Here is a 14,148-nt window from a genome sequence, read left to right on the forward strand (position 1 = left end):
GCTTACAGTCTGATTGGTTTGACAAAGCAAAATGGGGCTGGGTTTGGAGAAATAAATTGTCTAACAAGTCGTCTCATGATCAGTTCACCCGCTTGTGAAGAATGCTGAAAGGAAACCTGAGAAACACAAGGCAGTATTCCTGACTGCGGCCAGTGCAGGACTTCTGTCAGAGCATTGGAACTTTAGCAGTGTGGGAACGGGGATTTCCAGCGAGCGGAAGACTGACGGCTTCACCTCAAGACACTACACTGAGACAATGAGTGGAAAGGAAGAAAATACGGCCGAGGCACAGCGAGCGCTAAAGGGCAAGCTTAGAATAACCCAACATCTACCTGAGCCGAGGTTAACGAGTTCGACCCAGTCACACAAAGAAAGACGCGCATACATTAAATTAAAAAATGAGTTAACACAAATCCAGACTATCCATTCACACACACTCGCTACAGTGCGTGTGTCAGACATTTCTGACATTCCTCTGTGTGCCCTACAGCTACAGCCCAGTCTTCTTGTTCCGCCCGTCCTCACTCTATTCATGTCACATGAAATAACTAAAACACAGCAGAAACATAAAAATCACCAGGTTTTCATCCAGTTTGACCTGGATTACTTTACAGCAGTATAAAACTACCATCATTTTGATGTTCTTAATAGAAACCAAGTGTAAGGTTCCCACAAACATCAAATTCTGCCAAGAAAACTTCACTTTGAAAACACTGTTACACAAGTTCTATATGGCACTGATATCCAAGGAAAACACGGCCCATTTTATGGGTTCACGAAGATCAACACCAATTTTTTTTTACAGGTCAAGCTTGTTGATGCATGTTTGTGAAACTGCTGCAGCGCTTAGACTTCTATCAGCAGTGGGGAAATGATCAGACACCTCAAGCCGTGCAGCATGGAGGCCAGCGCTGCATGTCTCCTTCAAACAGTGCACGTCTTTCATTTGTTTGTTGATTGTATCTCAGTTTCTTGTTTTCTTTTATTCTCTGTACAAAATTAGGGTTCAAATGTATGTTCATTTATCTATTCAGTAAAACCTTTTGAAAGAGGCAGTTTCACAAGCTCACTCTGAATTAGATTGACTCAAAAAAATGTAATCAACCAATCAAAGAAAAATGTTGGGGCTTAAATGAAATTTAGTCAAAATATCACTAGCTTCATTGTTTGCAAAACAGGCATGATGCATGGAATTTACTCTCCCCTGTCATAGGTTATCCTCACTGTATTGGCTGTTGTGTTTTAGCTGTGCCTTTTGATGAGAGATACAAAATGCTTTGTTTTGTTTCTAATGAGCTTCAAAAATTTTTTAAATCTGCTTCTTAAGTTTGAAGTAAGTAACAGTTTCTGGGTCCAAATGCTCCTCTATCCATCCATCCATCTTCTTCCTCTCATCCAACTCGCCCTATAGCAGGCTGGGTATTGAAGATATGCGTAGCTTATTTGAGAGTTTAGAAATGTGTTAGGTAGGATGTAGAATTATTGTAGAGACACTGACACTGCCCTGGATGCAATAAAGGCCTGAGTGTGTCATGAATTTAGGAGTAGATTTCTAGGAGGCCCACCCACTTTGAACTGTGAAAGTAAGACAAAGAGAAGTTAATGTTGAGTGGAAATTGCCCAGGGGAGACCTGGGTGGGGGTCTCAGTGTTTGTAATATGTTAACTCTGTTTTCTCTGTTGTGTAGAGGAATTTGGTGTAGCTCAGGTGAGGAGATTACTTTTATGACCGGCAGGAAGTCACAAACAGAGACACACACACAGTGCTTTGACTGTTATGATGCACCCACACCTACATGCACACTCACTCACGTGCACTCACATAGACATACGAGTACGCGCACACACACAGGCACTCACGCGCTCGTGCATACACACACAGACAGAGTTTGCAGTACACCATGGGGGTATTATGATAGGGTCGCTTCTATAAAGCTGACTGTAACAAACAAAGGAGTGGAAGATCTGCAGAGGGACACCGGCCTTGCACGTCTTCCCTTCTAGAAGATGCATGCTTAAATGAAGATGAATAAAGATGAATAAAGGTTTTGTGAAAATGACTACTGAGTTCCGGTGCAGTCTCTGGATGCCCGAGGAATAAAAAGAACCGGGGTGAAACTGATTTCGTAACAGTATGCTAGACAAATTGTCAGCCTGTTGCAGGGCTAACACAGAGAGACACACAACCATTCACACTCACATTCACGCCTATGAACAATTTAGAATCACCAGTTAACCTATCCCTAATAACCGCATGTCTTTGGGCTGCAGGAGGAAGCCGGAGTACCCGAAAAGAAGCCACGCTGACACGGATTGAACAAGAAAACCCCACACAGAAAGGCCCTAATCACAGCGCCACCAGGTACCAAAAACCTGTCAGTACCACAGAGTGAAAAACATGGTCAAAATGATTTAAAATCCAATAAAACAAGAAGTCTGTTCTCTCAGGGTTCACAGTAAAGCATAGCATTCAGCCGTATTGTGAAAAACAACATTTACAAGGTTTCACTGAGTTCAAAGCTGCCAGTCAGCAACCTCACTGATATCTAACATGTCACCCAGTGCGAGCTGGAGGCCATCACCTGATGAAGCCAGCAGAACTACATCATCTGCAAAAAGACAGGGATGAGATTCTGAGATCATCTAAGTGGAAGCCTTTTGCCACTTGGCTACGCCTAAAAATTATGAACAGAATCGGTGACAAAGGGCAGCTCTGGCAGAGCCCATCACCCACCGGAAACGAGTCCGACTTATTGCCAGCGGACTAAACTCCTGCAACAGCTGTATCACGCTTCCCGAAGCACCTCCCACAGGACACCCCAGGGACAAGGTCGAATGCCATGTCCAAGTCCAGAAAACACATAAACTTGTTGGCCAAACTCTCATGCGCCCTCAAGTATCCTCGATACTGTATCTGAGGAGTATGGCATCTTACCTGTCTAAGATGCCATACAAAGAACTGAGAAGTTGTTGCTTATCCAAGGTGATTTTAAACACTCAACACTGATGGCAAGCCTATACATTTAAAATGGCGTAAATAGCATGGAGTGGTGTCAGGCAATGATAAGTTGGGCAGCTCCAGCTTACAGTGGTTTATTGGAATCCTTGCCATCCATCCATCCATCCATCCATCCATCCATCCATCCATCCATCTTCATCCGCTTTATCCGGGGCCGGGTCGCGGGGGCAGCAGCCTAAGCAAAGAGGCCCAGACCTCCCTCTCCCCAGCCACCTCCTCCAGCTTATCCGGGGGAACACCAAGGCGTTCCCAGGCCAGCCGAGAGATATAATCTCTCCAGCGTGTCCTGGGTCTGCCCCGGGGCCTCCTCCCGGTGGGACATGCCTGGAACACCTCACCCAGGAGGCGCCCAGGGGGCATCCTTGTCAGATGCCCGAACCACCTCAGCTGGCTCCTTTCGATGTGGAGCAGCAGCTGCTCTACTCTGAGCCCCTCTCGGATGGCCGAACTTCTCACCCGATCTCTAAGGGAGAGGCCAGCCACCCTTCGGAGGAAGCTCATTTCTGCCGCTTGTATCCGCGATCTCGTTCTTTCGGTCACTACCCACAGCTCGTGGCCATAGGTGAGGGTAGGGACGTAGATCGACTGGTAAATTGAGAGCTTCGCTTTTACACTCAGCTCCCTCTTCACCACGACGGACTGGTGCAGCGTCCGCATTACTGCAGCTGCAGCCCCAATCCGTCTGTCGATCTCCGGCTCCCTTCTCCCATCACTCGCGAACAAGACCCCGAGATACTTGAACTCCTCCACTTGGGGCAGGAACTCATCCCCGACCCGGAGTGGGCACTCCACCCTTTTCCGGCTGAGAACCATGGCCTCAGATTTGGAGGTGCTGATCCTCATTCCCGCTGCTTCACACTCGGCTGCGAACCGTTCCAGTGCGAGCTGGAGGCCCTCACCCGATGAAGCCAACAGAACCACATCATCTGCAAAAATCAGAGATGAGATTCTGAGGCCACCAAAGCGAAAGCCCTCCGTCACTTGGCTGCGCCTAGAAATCCTGTCCATAAAAATTATGAACAGAACCGGAGACAAAGGGCAGCCCTGGCGGAGCCCATCACCCACCAGGAACGAGTCCAGGAATTCCCACCAGGAGTTCCTGGTGGGTGGGAATCCTTGCCATTATTATAAATAAATATTCTAAATACTATTGTTCTTATTTTAAAAACTAATGCCTCCTGTTTTTAATATTTTCTGTCTTTCGTCTCTGCTTGCCTTCCTGTAAATGTCCCTGCATTCCACTGTAGTAAACAGAGTTCATCAACTCACAGCACTGCACAGTTTTGCAGTGACATCTGTTGGAAAGCAGCATAATGTAAACGTCTTATGTGTCTTATATAAGTTTTCAGGCTACAGACTGTGAGGCCATTTTTCTCTGTGTGTATGCATACTCACTCATCTCCATGTATTCTGGAGTGAGGCCTTCAAAGGGAGCCAGGGCATAGTCCAGGTTCCACTGCTGAGGTGGCTTCTCTTCCTCCCTCGCCTTTGGTGTCGTTTCTTTTTCCTTTAATGTACGGACCAATTTCTTCAATTTCCTGTTAAAATGAAGGAAGATGAAAGTGCAAAGACAATAAAAGACTTTACCTTTACTGCAACTGTACTATGTGTAAGGCTCCAACTGACTGCTGGGTTATAGCTGTGATTAATCCCTACTGCAAAAATCCATTCTAAAGTTGTCAGAGGCAGGGCATGAATACCTTCCACTCACAATTCCTGCTTTCTTGTTTACTTTAAGTAAAAGATATCAAAGCTGGAAACTAAAATAGGTGGCACCGATGCAGTTGAATGAGTGCAATGACTCCAACAAAACGATCGCATTTGGAGTTTCTAGCACAGCACAGAGTCGTTAAAACTCTCTAGACCTTAGCTGGAACAATAAAAGATTTGCAGACTGCTTGTGAAACATAATAGCAAAATAAGTATTTACAGAGGTGCTGAAATGCTGATGTTTGTTGAAAACCCAGTGAACTGACAGCCAGGGGCTGAATGTTTTAGGGTTTTTATGTAAGCGAAAAAGGGAACAGCCAACAGAGAACTGAAGAGACAGTGAAGGAAAGTGAGAGCATGGGTGTTTCTCTAAGAATGCACTCTTACATGAGTAATACAACCATAAATATGCATGTGTGTTTGCAGTTTGGTGAAGGGATATACAATACAACCTAAATATTTTTTATGTTTTGTTTGCATAAACACACATGGAGCAACAGGGCACATGTGATGAGTTACACACCTGCACACAACAATTCTACCAGGTGTGAAACTTTTAAGGAGATGAATGTGTAACAGTGGAAAGGATGGCATGCAGATATGATTGCATGTGCTGCAACTTGCAGGTCCATCAAGATGACTAACAGAGCTTTTGATGAAGCTCACCTAATGAGTGAGTAAAGCAACAATAAAAGTGTAGCCTGAAGCTAGAAAGGGTGTCTGGTTGACATCTGTTATAAACGTAGATGACCTTTGAGCTTTCAGATTTGCATGTTAATGCTAAGCTATTGCACAAAACCACTGTCCAGACATGGAAGGAATGTTACTAGAACAAGAAAGGGCAGAGCAGATGCTGCAAGAAATTGTCAGCAAGTGTGTGTGTGTGTGTGTGTGTGTGTGTGTGTGTGTGTGTGTGTGTGTACACACGTTTAGACATCTTTGTGGGAATAGAAAATTGGCATGCTACTATACTTGTGGGGACCAACAGTCACAAAACACTCGTCCCCATGTGTTTGAAGGCATTGTTGAGGCTCAAAATGTGGTGTTGGTGTCAGGTTTATAATTGGGTTACGGTTAAGTATAAAGAGCATGGTTTTTCTGTAGCCATTAATTATAGGTTCAGTGCACTGGCATAGGTTTAGGGTAAGGTATTCATTTTTGATTTTCAGGGTTAGAGTAAGCGGCTGGGGAAAGCATTATGTCAATGTCCAAATGATATCAAACACTAGCAATCAAACACATACAAGGGACAATCTTATTGCCTGACTGCTTCTTTTCATTTTTATCTTCATACAAATCGATGGACTTACGGGATGCCAATCTCAAAGATGTTGTTCTGGATTAGTTGCTTCCCCAACATGATGATGCTGAGCTGAATACACAACTCAATGAGGCACCCTCCTGGAGCACACTGGGGGATACATATCATTTTTTTTTTTTTTTTTTTTACACATTACACTGTAACTTTTGAATCCAATTTCGCTAATCCAAATGAAAAACAAACTTATGTTTAAAGGTAAAAATCACACACCTCCTCCATCCGAAAATCATTAAACACATACACATAATTTCCCGGGCGTCCAGCAAACCTGCAAAAACGTACAAAAAAAAACATTAGGTCCCAGTAGTGACACTAAAAAGAAGTGGGTGTCATTTTATAGGTGACATTTCAGATGTGGTGTTCATGGTACAATGGTGAACACAAACACAGAGGGCTTACCGTCCCTTGAAGAAAGCCACGTAAAAGATGGGAGCATATGCGTTCATAAACTTGAGTAAGAAGGCTTTCAGGATGAGCCGTTCTTCAAAGTTGGTTTCTGTTTTAGGAATCTCTGAAAAATAGTTGATGTGAAACAGTGAGAAAGAGTTAGCACGGTATTTCATGAGTGCTACAGAAAAAGAGACATGCTAATAGAAATGAAATGGGGCCTATGTAAAAGAAACATCAAGCAAACACATGCACAGCTCTATTAGGCTTGTATTTCTAAGGTGTCCACATTATTTTTTCTACAGTGTGACTCTAGACTGTTATGACTGCACAAGAATGGCGTCTGTTCAGCAGAAAGTGACAACTCTGCAAGTGAAGAGAGTTTAACATGATCACTGTGCTGGAAGTAGGTTAAAATACTGGAACTTTTCACATTGCACATCATCTCTCTCACACACACTCACAAGCGCACAACACACACACACACACTCTCTCTCTCTTCCCTCACATTTTTCCATCTAATTTTTTTCTATTTCAGAGGTTTTGAATATGAATATAAATGTAGGAAAACCCTCCTGGGATGACTGATGGGATGGCTGGAGCATGAAAACATCAAAGTTTTATCAAGCTGTCCACCATGAGGCAGAAGGACTCTTTCTCAGATACAGAAGATGAAGATGATTACATGTTTTATCAAGAGACCTAGGCATTATTTTACTCCTAGCATTTGTAAATGTGTCATTCTGGATATTTGAAACAACTCCCTGATTTCCAGAAATCAGGGTTAGATTAGATTCAAGGAGTAAATTACTAGCAGGATATAATTACCTTAGCTTAGAAACAAAACCAGGGCAATCTACTGGCCTAGCCTTAACGTAGGAAATATCAGTCTGTTGCAACTGTCATGCCAGTACATGTTCCCAAATAGACTGTAGTTAACAGGATGTATGAAGAGCTTGTATAATAAATAAATCGATCGATCGATCGATCGATCGATCGATCGATCTATCGATAGATCGATAGATAGATATTTTTTTTAAACTATAAAAAAAAAAAACCATACTTATAGCAATTCAAAAAATACATTTCTAAAGTTAATCAGACTTTGATGACTTTGAGACTTGATATCATGCATGGTGACCAGCATGGTGACTGTTAAGCTAAGCTAACATCTTGTGCAGTTACAGCTTCATTATTAAAGATATTCAAATGTTAATGATCTTTTTACTTAACTCTTGGCAGGAAAGAAAACCAATCAAGGTTTTTAGCAGTGTTCACCAGTGGATCCAGTTTTCCCCCCATTCTCTCTGGTACTTGAAACCAAAGTTACTTTACTAGAATAGAGTAAAAGGACATCTGTGTGTGTGTCTGTACCTAGCTCAGTTAACCACACTGCCACAGCACCGTAGATTTCATCCAGAATCAAGATAACCACGAGGTTGATGATGACCGCAGTGGCAGTGACTGTCACCCGAACATTGTGCCTGATCTCCGGGTCAGGGCTCATCGCCATGATCGCAGAGATTGTGATGCGGTAAATGATGACGCCGAAAACTGCAGAAAATGTCAGCGCAAACTGGAAGCAAAAACACAAGCAAAGGAAGGGTAGTTATTACTCAAATCGTTATAGAGCAATGGCTAGACTTATTATGCTCTCACACTTCAATTCTGAGAAAATGACACGGCTAGGCTAGATCAGATGTAACCAAACCTTATTTTAAAATCATACATATCTCAGAGAGGGGGATAGTAATGTTGAGAAACTCGTGCTTAAAGTGGTAACTTTCGGGATGAATAAAGTATTCTGATTCTGATTCTGATTTAGAAGGAAAAAATGTGCGCTTTGGTAAGTTTGAGCTAAAAGTATTTCTTTACTGCTAAATCCAACTGGAAAGAAAGATCTAATTGTATTCTGTTATCCGCTGTTGCTTGATGAGGTCAATCCAACCTTATAAAGTCAAATGGATCTTAAGAAAAAAAAAAAAGGAAAAAGGAATCCCTTTTATTCCCAGCTCTGCACATACATTTTTCTCATCCTACACTGGCCCTAAAACACATTTTTAAATACTCACCATGAAGAGGATAGAGGACACGTTTATCAAGTATCCGGGAAGGCGATCTTTCCAGGTCAGCTTCTCTATAGGAGACTGACAGAAAAAACAGAGGAGGAGAAAAGAGGGAAAATTCCAAATCAGTCATACAGGAATCTGTGGATCTTTAAGTTTGTTTTTAAATCTGTTATCCAGAACAGAGAGCCTACAGAGACGTCTTAAAAAGAGAGAAAAACAAAGCCCCTTCCTCCTTTCAAATGGTTTGTAAAAACTGAGTTTAGAGCGAAACAAGCAGCCAGTGAATTTCACACGACCACGGGGAACATTACCACATCTCAGCACAGACATAAGGGAGCATAAAAATGTGTTTTACTGTACGCAGCCTAAATTCAAACACTTGCTTGAGGACATCGTTTTATTCCAGAGAATCTCTAACATCCAGATGACTCCCAGCTGATTCATCCATTCTCCCAGGCATTAACCACATTAACTGGCTTCTACTTTGGAGCGATTTCAGGTCTAAGAAAACACAAGTATCTGCTTTCTTGCCAAGATTCAGATAGGAAGATTGATTTCTACAACCTCGAAAACCAGGTTACAGCCAGGAGACAGTAGCAATGCATAATTTAAAATGCTAGGAGATGACAGAAGGATCTGGTTTTGCCCAGCTACTAAACCCTGTGCAAACAAAAGTCTCGCCCAGAATGTCAGAAATTTTAATAATGGAATGTAACCTGTACAGTTACAGTTTACAGTGGAACAAAACCGCTGTCAAACTGTTTCAAATCTTCCACCCCCAGGTGGTGCTTATAGGCATATGGAAATAATGCATACATGAACATCTTCACACAGTGATAGGAAGTCAGTTTGCACACACAGACCTGAGTGGATCAAAACCCTGTATACTCTGAAGAGGGATTATGCAGCCTGGCAGTGCAATGGCACCATCTAGTGAATATGATGGCATTGTACACCCTGCAATACAAGCTTTTTAAAAACAGAAACAGGCAAATATACATATGAACCGTCACGAATAAGCTTATACAGTGGGTTGAAAGGGGAGTGTTAGACATTTAATCTGAGATTTAGAGTAAGACACCACGTCTAGGAGTAGCATCAGTTTAAAATATGGGGACGCAATAGAATTGTAGAATTAAAATGACGTACACATTTCTGCATGCAAGGACACATTTTGACATTTTGACATTTATTAGAACTACATTAATACTGGTCTAATTGCTTCAACCACTCAAGAGTTCTGCCCTTTAGTCATCTGAGGACCTCTTGGTTTTTCACTAAATAGTAAATGCACATTTAGACAGCCTTAACCATTAAAGCATGTTTCTTGCATACATCATTAGGTAGTCCTTTGGTTGCTCCAACATTTGCACTGCAGATCTGAGGTGTGTATGCTACATTCAAGTTGTGTTTTTATAAAATTAATAATGTGTTTTTCAAGCCCACTACAAACTTTAAGAGACAAATTAATTATGAGGTGTTAGCCAAGTAAATTATTGGATTACAAACAAATCTCTTAAATGTGAAGTTTTTTATTGTCACTTCAGTTCTACAACATTGTTCACTTTGCAGCTTTTGGCAAGTATTCCCAGAGAGACAGTGAGTCCAGAAGCCTTTCACTTGGGGTCAGGTTGTAGGTTGTTCGCTGATGATTGAAGACCTATAACAAAAAAAAAAAAAAAAAGACAAGTCATTTTAAAAACCCAATTCTAATAAAGTTTTAGTTAAAATTGAGAATTTGCTAAGTAATAAGTAAGATTAAAAGTTAAAACAGAGACTGTGACTTTTTATAGCTCTCTGGCATTCTGGATTAGACTCCACCTGACTGGTTCTCCATTGCTGTGTTTCAAAAGTTCAGCTAGTAATTTGTTTTAAAAAATGACCAACAAAAGGACAATTCATGGCAGAAATCCAAGAAACCATTAACACCAAAAATATTTAAAAGAAACAATCTTTCAGCAAAAACCAAAAATAATCAAAATAAAGCCATACCATCTTCTCTTAAGGTTCTCACTTCTCCTCCCCCTTTTCCAGACTCTTAGCCTGGTTCAAGTGCTGAAGGAAAATTTGATCACACCAGGACTCGTGACAAATTTCCAATCTGCTAGAGACAGAAGAGCAAAACAAGATTTAAATGAAATGTAAAATAAGGCTGCATTAAACTGCAACAAGTTATCATCAGTAGTTTCTACTTTTCACAGACACTACCACTTCTATTATTAAATAGTACTATGTATGCAAAACTATTACTGCTACCAAGTATAAATTCTTCATATTAACCTTTTTTAAAAGACTATTACTAGAATAATAAAACGTGTTAGCACTTGAATGTGACGTGGGCACTATGTGCATACTTGTCAGTTTAGATCAGATTAGATTAAGTGTGTAAATCAACTTGTGCGTTCTACTTTGGTAACCAGCAGCAGATGTCTACACTGTGTTCAGACAACAAACCAACTCATTTAATTAACTTACCGGATGGTTTTGGCAAGCTTCTTGAAAACGACCTCGTTGAGTCTTCTAAACTTGGGAACGCTGGAAAGTGTGTTTGTTTGCACTCAGAGTGCGGTGTTGAGAAATGACAAACAGGTTTCATCCTGATTACAACTGACGAAATACATTTGATTTAAAAATACACAATTTCGCTAACATTTTTCTTTCTCATTATTCTGTTGGAACAAAGTCGTTAGCCTTTCAAACGGAGGGCCTTTTGTCTTAACTGAACATGCACATATTAAATATAAAAACTTTAATGGAAATGAAAGTGTTACATGGAACACAATGTGCTTTTCTGCTCAAGTCCATTATTCAGATTTATGCAGTCTCTCACTTATAACGTCTATGCAGTGAGCAGTGTATAAAAGAACCAGAAACGAAATCAGCAACTTGTTTTTAATCTGTACATTTATCATCATTTTGAGAATCGCACCTTTTGGACATGAGCCTTCATTTCAAACATAATAAATGCTTTTCTTCTAAAATACTAACTAAATACTAACCCCACGTTTGCCTACTGGTGGTGGTCAGAGAGCCCGGTGGCGCCAGTGTCCGGCAGCCTCGCCTCTGTCAGTGCACCCCAGGGCAGCTGTGGCTACAATGTAGCTTGCCATCGCCAGTGTGTGAATGTGTGTGTGAATGGGTGGATGACTGAATGTAGTGTAAAGCGCTTTGGGGTCCTTAGGGACTGATTAAAGCGCTATACAAATGCAGGCCATTTACCATTCTTGCTCTCTCACTCTCACCCTGAAGCCTCTACATACACAAAGTGTATACAAAAAGACCTTCAGAGTGTGATGGCCATCCTGACCAAGAGAAAGAAAAAGGTAGGTCAGACTTTATATTTAGCTTGTAATGCCCACTGAGGAAAGACCAACAAAGCCTTTGCATTTGTGACAGACTTGGCTCTTAAATTGCTCCTTTTTTCAATTTCACTTTCAGTTCGTACTCCAGTTCCCCTTTTGAAGTACGTATTGCTGCACTCACTATGGATAGACTGCAAAACACTACTTCATTGGAGCAACTCAAATATTCAAGCACAGAGTATTGTGGACCAGAATCACTAAAAACCATGCTGGCTTGATTTCTGCAAAATGTAAGCAGATGCAGAAAAACACTGTATTTAATATATTAAGCAGTGGGGAACTATTCTGGTATACTACATGGCTGTTTTAGCAAATAAATGTTTACATTTGCTTAAATGTTAAGAATGATGTTATACATATAGTACCATTTCACCATTTTCAGGCACATCTAATGCAATGTAAGTGTCTAAGACAGAGCTGGCTTCCCTTTAGGATTCTGGGCTTTAAAACATGTGACCCTCTCTCTTTTTTTAGTTTGTCTTGTATTATTAGCACTAACATGCCCTGTAGTTCAAAAACTGATTTGAAACATTGTGACAGTGATTTGTCCGTCACTGAAGATTAGCCACTGATGTAGTTACGGCACTTTTACTGTCAGTTTGCAAATGTAAGCATGCAGCCTGAGCTCTGTACTTAAAGTAGCCAAAATGAATGCTCAACTTGATTTACCCAACATTTATAAGTGCTTAGTATGCCGAAGGCATATTGCTTTAAAATAACAGGACCAACGTAGAAGACTCAAAAACCAAAGACCCATTTTACTCACGTATATGTTCATATAATCTTTTGATTTGATCCTACAGCACATTCAGGTAACAATGGTTCAAGTGTGTGAGAGGGAGTTGTGTGTCGCCATAGTGACGGTCACTAATCTTACCCCTGGCTTCCTGCCCAGCATGCATCACTCCCACTCAGCCCGCCCTCCCTCAGTTTCTTTCCATCCCTCTACTTCTCCAAGTCGGCTTATTTGTGTTGTGCATCTTTTTGTCATATAAATTTGTGTTTTAAGTCTCACACTCTGTCATTTCTGCATTCACAGAATTCCATCCGCGTCTTGATGTCAGTGGCTTCCATCTCCTCCTTCAGCCAGCTTATTATCCCAGCAGGGTACCTGATCAGAGCTAGGTGTTGATAGCCTAGACTTTGTTTTTGCCATTCAGCTGACTCCCCAGGACTTGCCTGAACCTCTGCAGGTACTTGGTGTTTGCAGCTTTCATAGTGGCCTCTTCATGGTTCCCATTTGCCTGTGGGATCCCCAGGTACTTGTAGCTGTTTGTTTGTTTGTTTTTTTGACAGTAGACCTAACCACAATTAACTTGTCATACAAGAAAAGGTGTAACAAACAGTATGCCTCCGTTGAGTCCATTAATGTCATGTGGTACACCTGCGATGAGGAAAAAGCCCACAGAGATAAAGGTTGCAAAGAAGGATTAGCAGCTCACCCAATTCATAAGGGGGTCCTGTTAACTGTCTAGCAACAAGGTTTGTAGAAAAGAAATCCTTTAGATCCAACAAATCATTTTACCTTTGCTGTGTTATAAAGAATGTTCCTTTTTTAAAGACTATATTGGAAGGATTTCTTAACATTAATTAGCTTAACTACCTGGGAAAACAGTACTACAGTGCTTTGGTTGAGAACTATTTTCAGACCTGGATTACTACTTCTTTGATTAGTGTGTAAAGCGTGTGTTTAGCCTGTTTAATGACAAGGCAGTTTGAGAAAGGAAAGACATGCACGAACTCATCCAGGGTGGAATAGAACCAGGCCGCACATGGGTCACCTACCAGCACCCAAGTTGAGCCAGATTTCATTCCATTCTGAGAAAAAAGCAAAAATCATACACTACTATCTGAATTTTTCCCAGAGCACATGTTCTACAGGGTGACGTGGGCAGTGGAATGCAGGGTAATTTTGTGTGTCATGCCCTTCACTTGTACCATCATTCCCACCAAGCTGCAAAGCGCAATCTTTTCCCTCCCTACTTTCTGTGTTTCTGTTTTCTGCCTGCTTGATTGCAGGATGTGATGAGCGGGGGAAGTCAGACTGCCAGCTGCTTGTCATCATCCTGCTCTGCAATAAATACCTAGATCCAACACTTTGACTGTGAAAACATTGTATACACAACTGCCAGATCATGCAGTCTCTGTTAGTTTATTGCCCACTCATGTATTCGCATTTACCAACACCTGTTCTTCTCTGTCTGCAGCATTCATCTGCCTAAGCCCCTTCTTATCTTTCTCAGTTCTGAGCTCTCTGTTCTCTGAACTTCTCATACAGCAG

The 14,148-nt window shown here is 41.5% G+C and overlaps 1 protein-coding gene across 7 annotated transcripts in view; it reads right to left on the bottom strand.

The window, feature by feature from the left end:
- Window positions 1-14,148, bottom strand: part of ano2b (anoctamin 2b) — a 76,559-nt gene that overhangs the window by 19,225 nt on the left and 43,186 nt on the right. For all 7 annotated transcript variants that reach the window (XM_026146594.2, XM_026146595.2, XM_026146593.2 and 4 more), the window contains 6 exons: window positions 8,509-8,583; window positions 7,811-8,012; window positions 6,449-6,560; window positions 6,260-6,317; window positions 6,039-6,139; window positions 4,414-4,556 (listed from right to left, as the gene is read on the bottom strand). In XM_026146594.2, the coding sequence (XP_026002379.1) occupies window positions 4,414-4,556; window positions 6,039-6,139; window positions 6,260-6,317; window positions 6,449-6,560; window positions 7,811-8,012; window positions 8,509-8,583 (691 nt within the window). The remainder of the gene's footprint in view (window positions 1-4,413; window positions 4,557-6,038; window positions 6,140-6,259; window positions 6,318-6,448; window positions 6,561-7,810; window positions 8,013-8,508; window positions 8,584-14,148) is intronic.

The sequence above is a fragment of the Astatotilapia calliptera genome, chromosome 17 (assembly GCF_964374335.1).
Source record: "Astatotilapia calliptera chromosome 17, fAstCal68.1, whole genome shotgun sequence".
Classification (NCBI taxonomy): Eukaryota; Metazoa; Chordata; class Actinopteri; order Cichliformes; family Cichlidae; genus Astatotilapia; species Astatotilapia calliptera.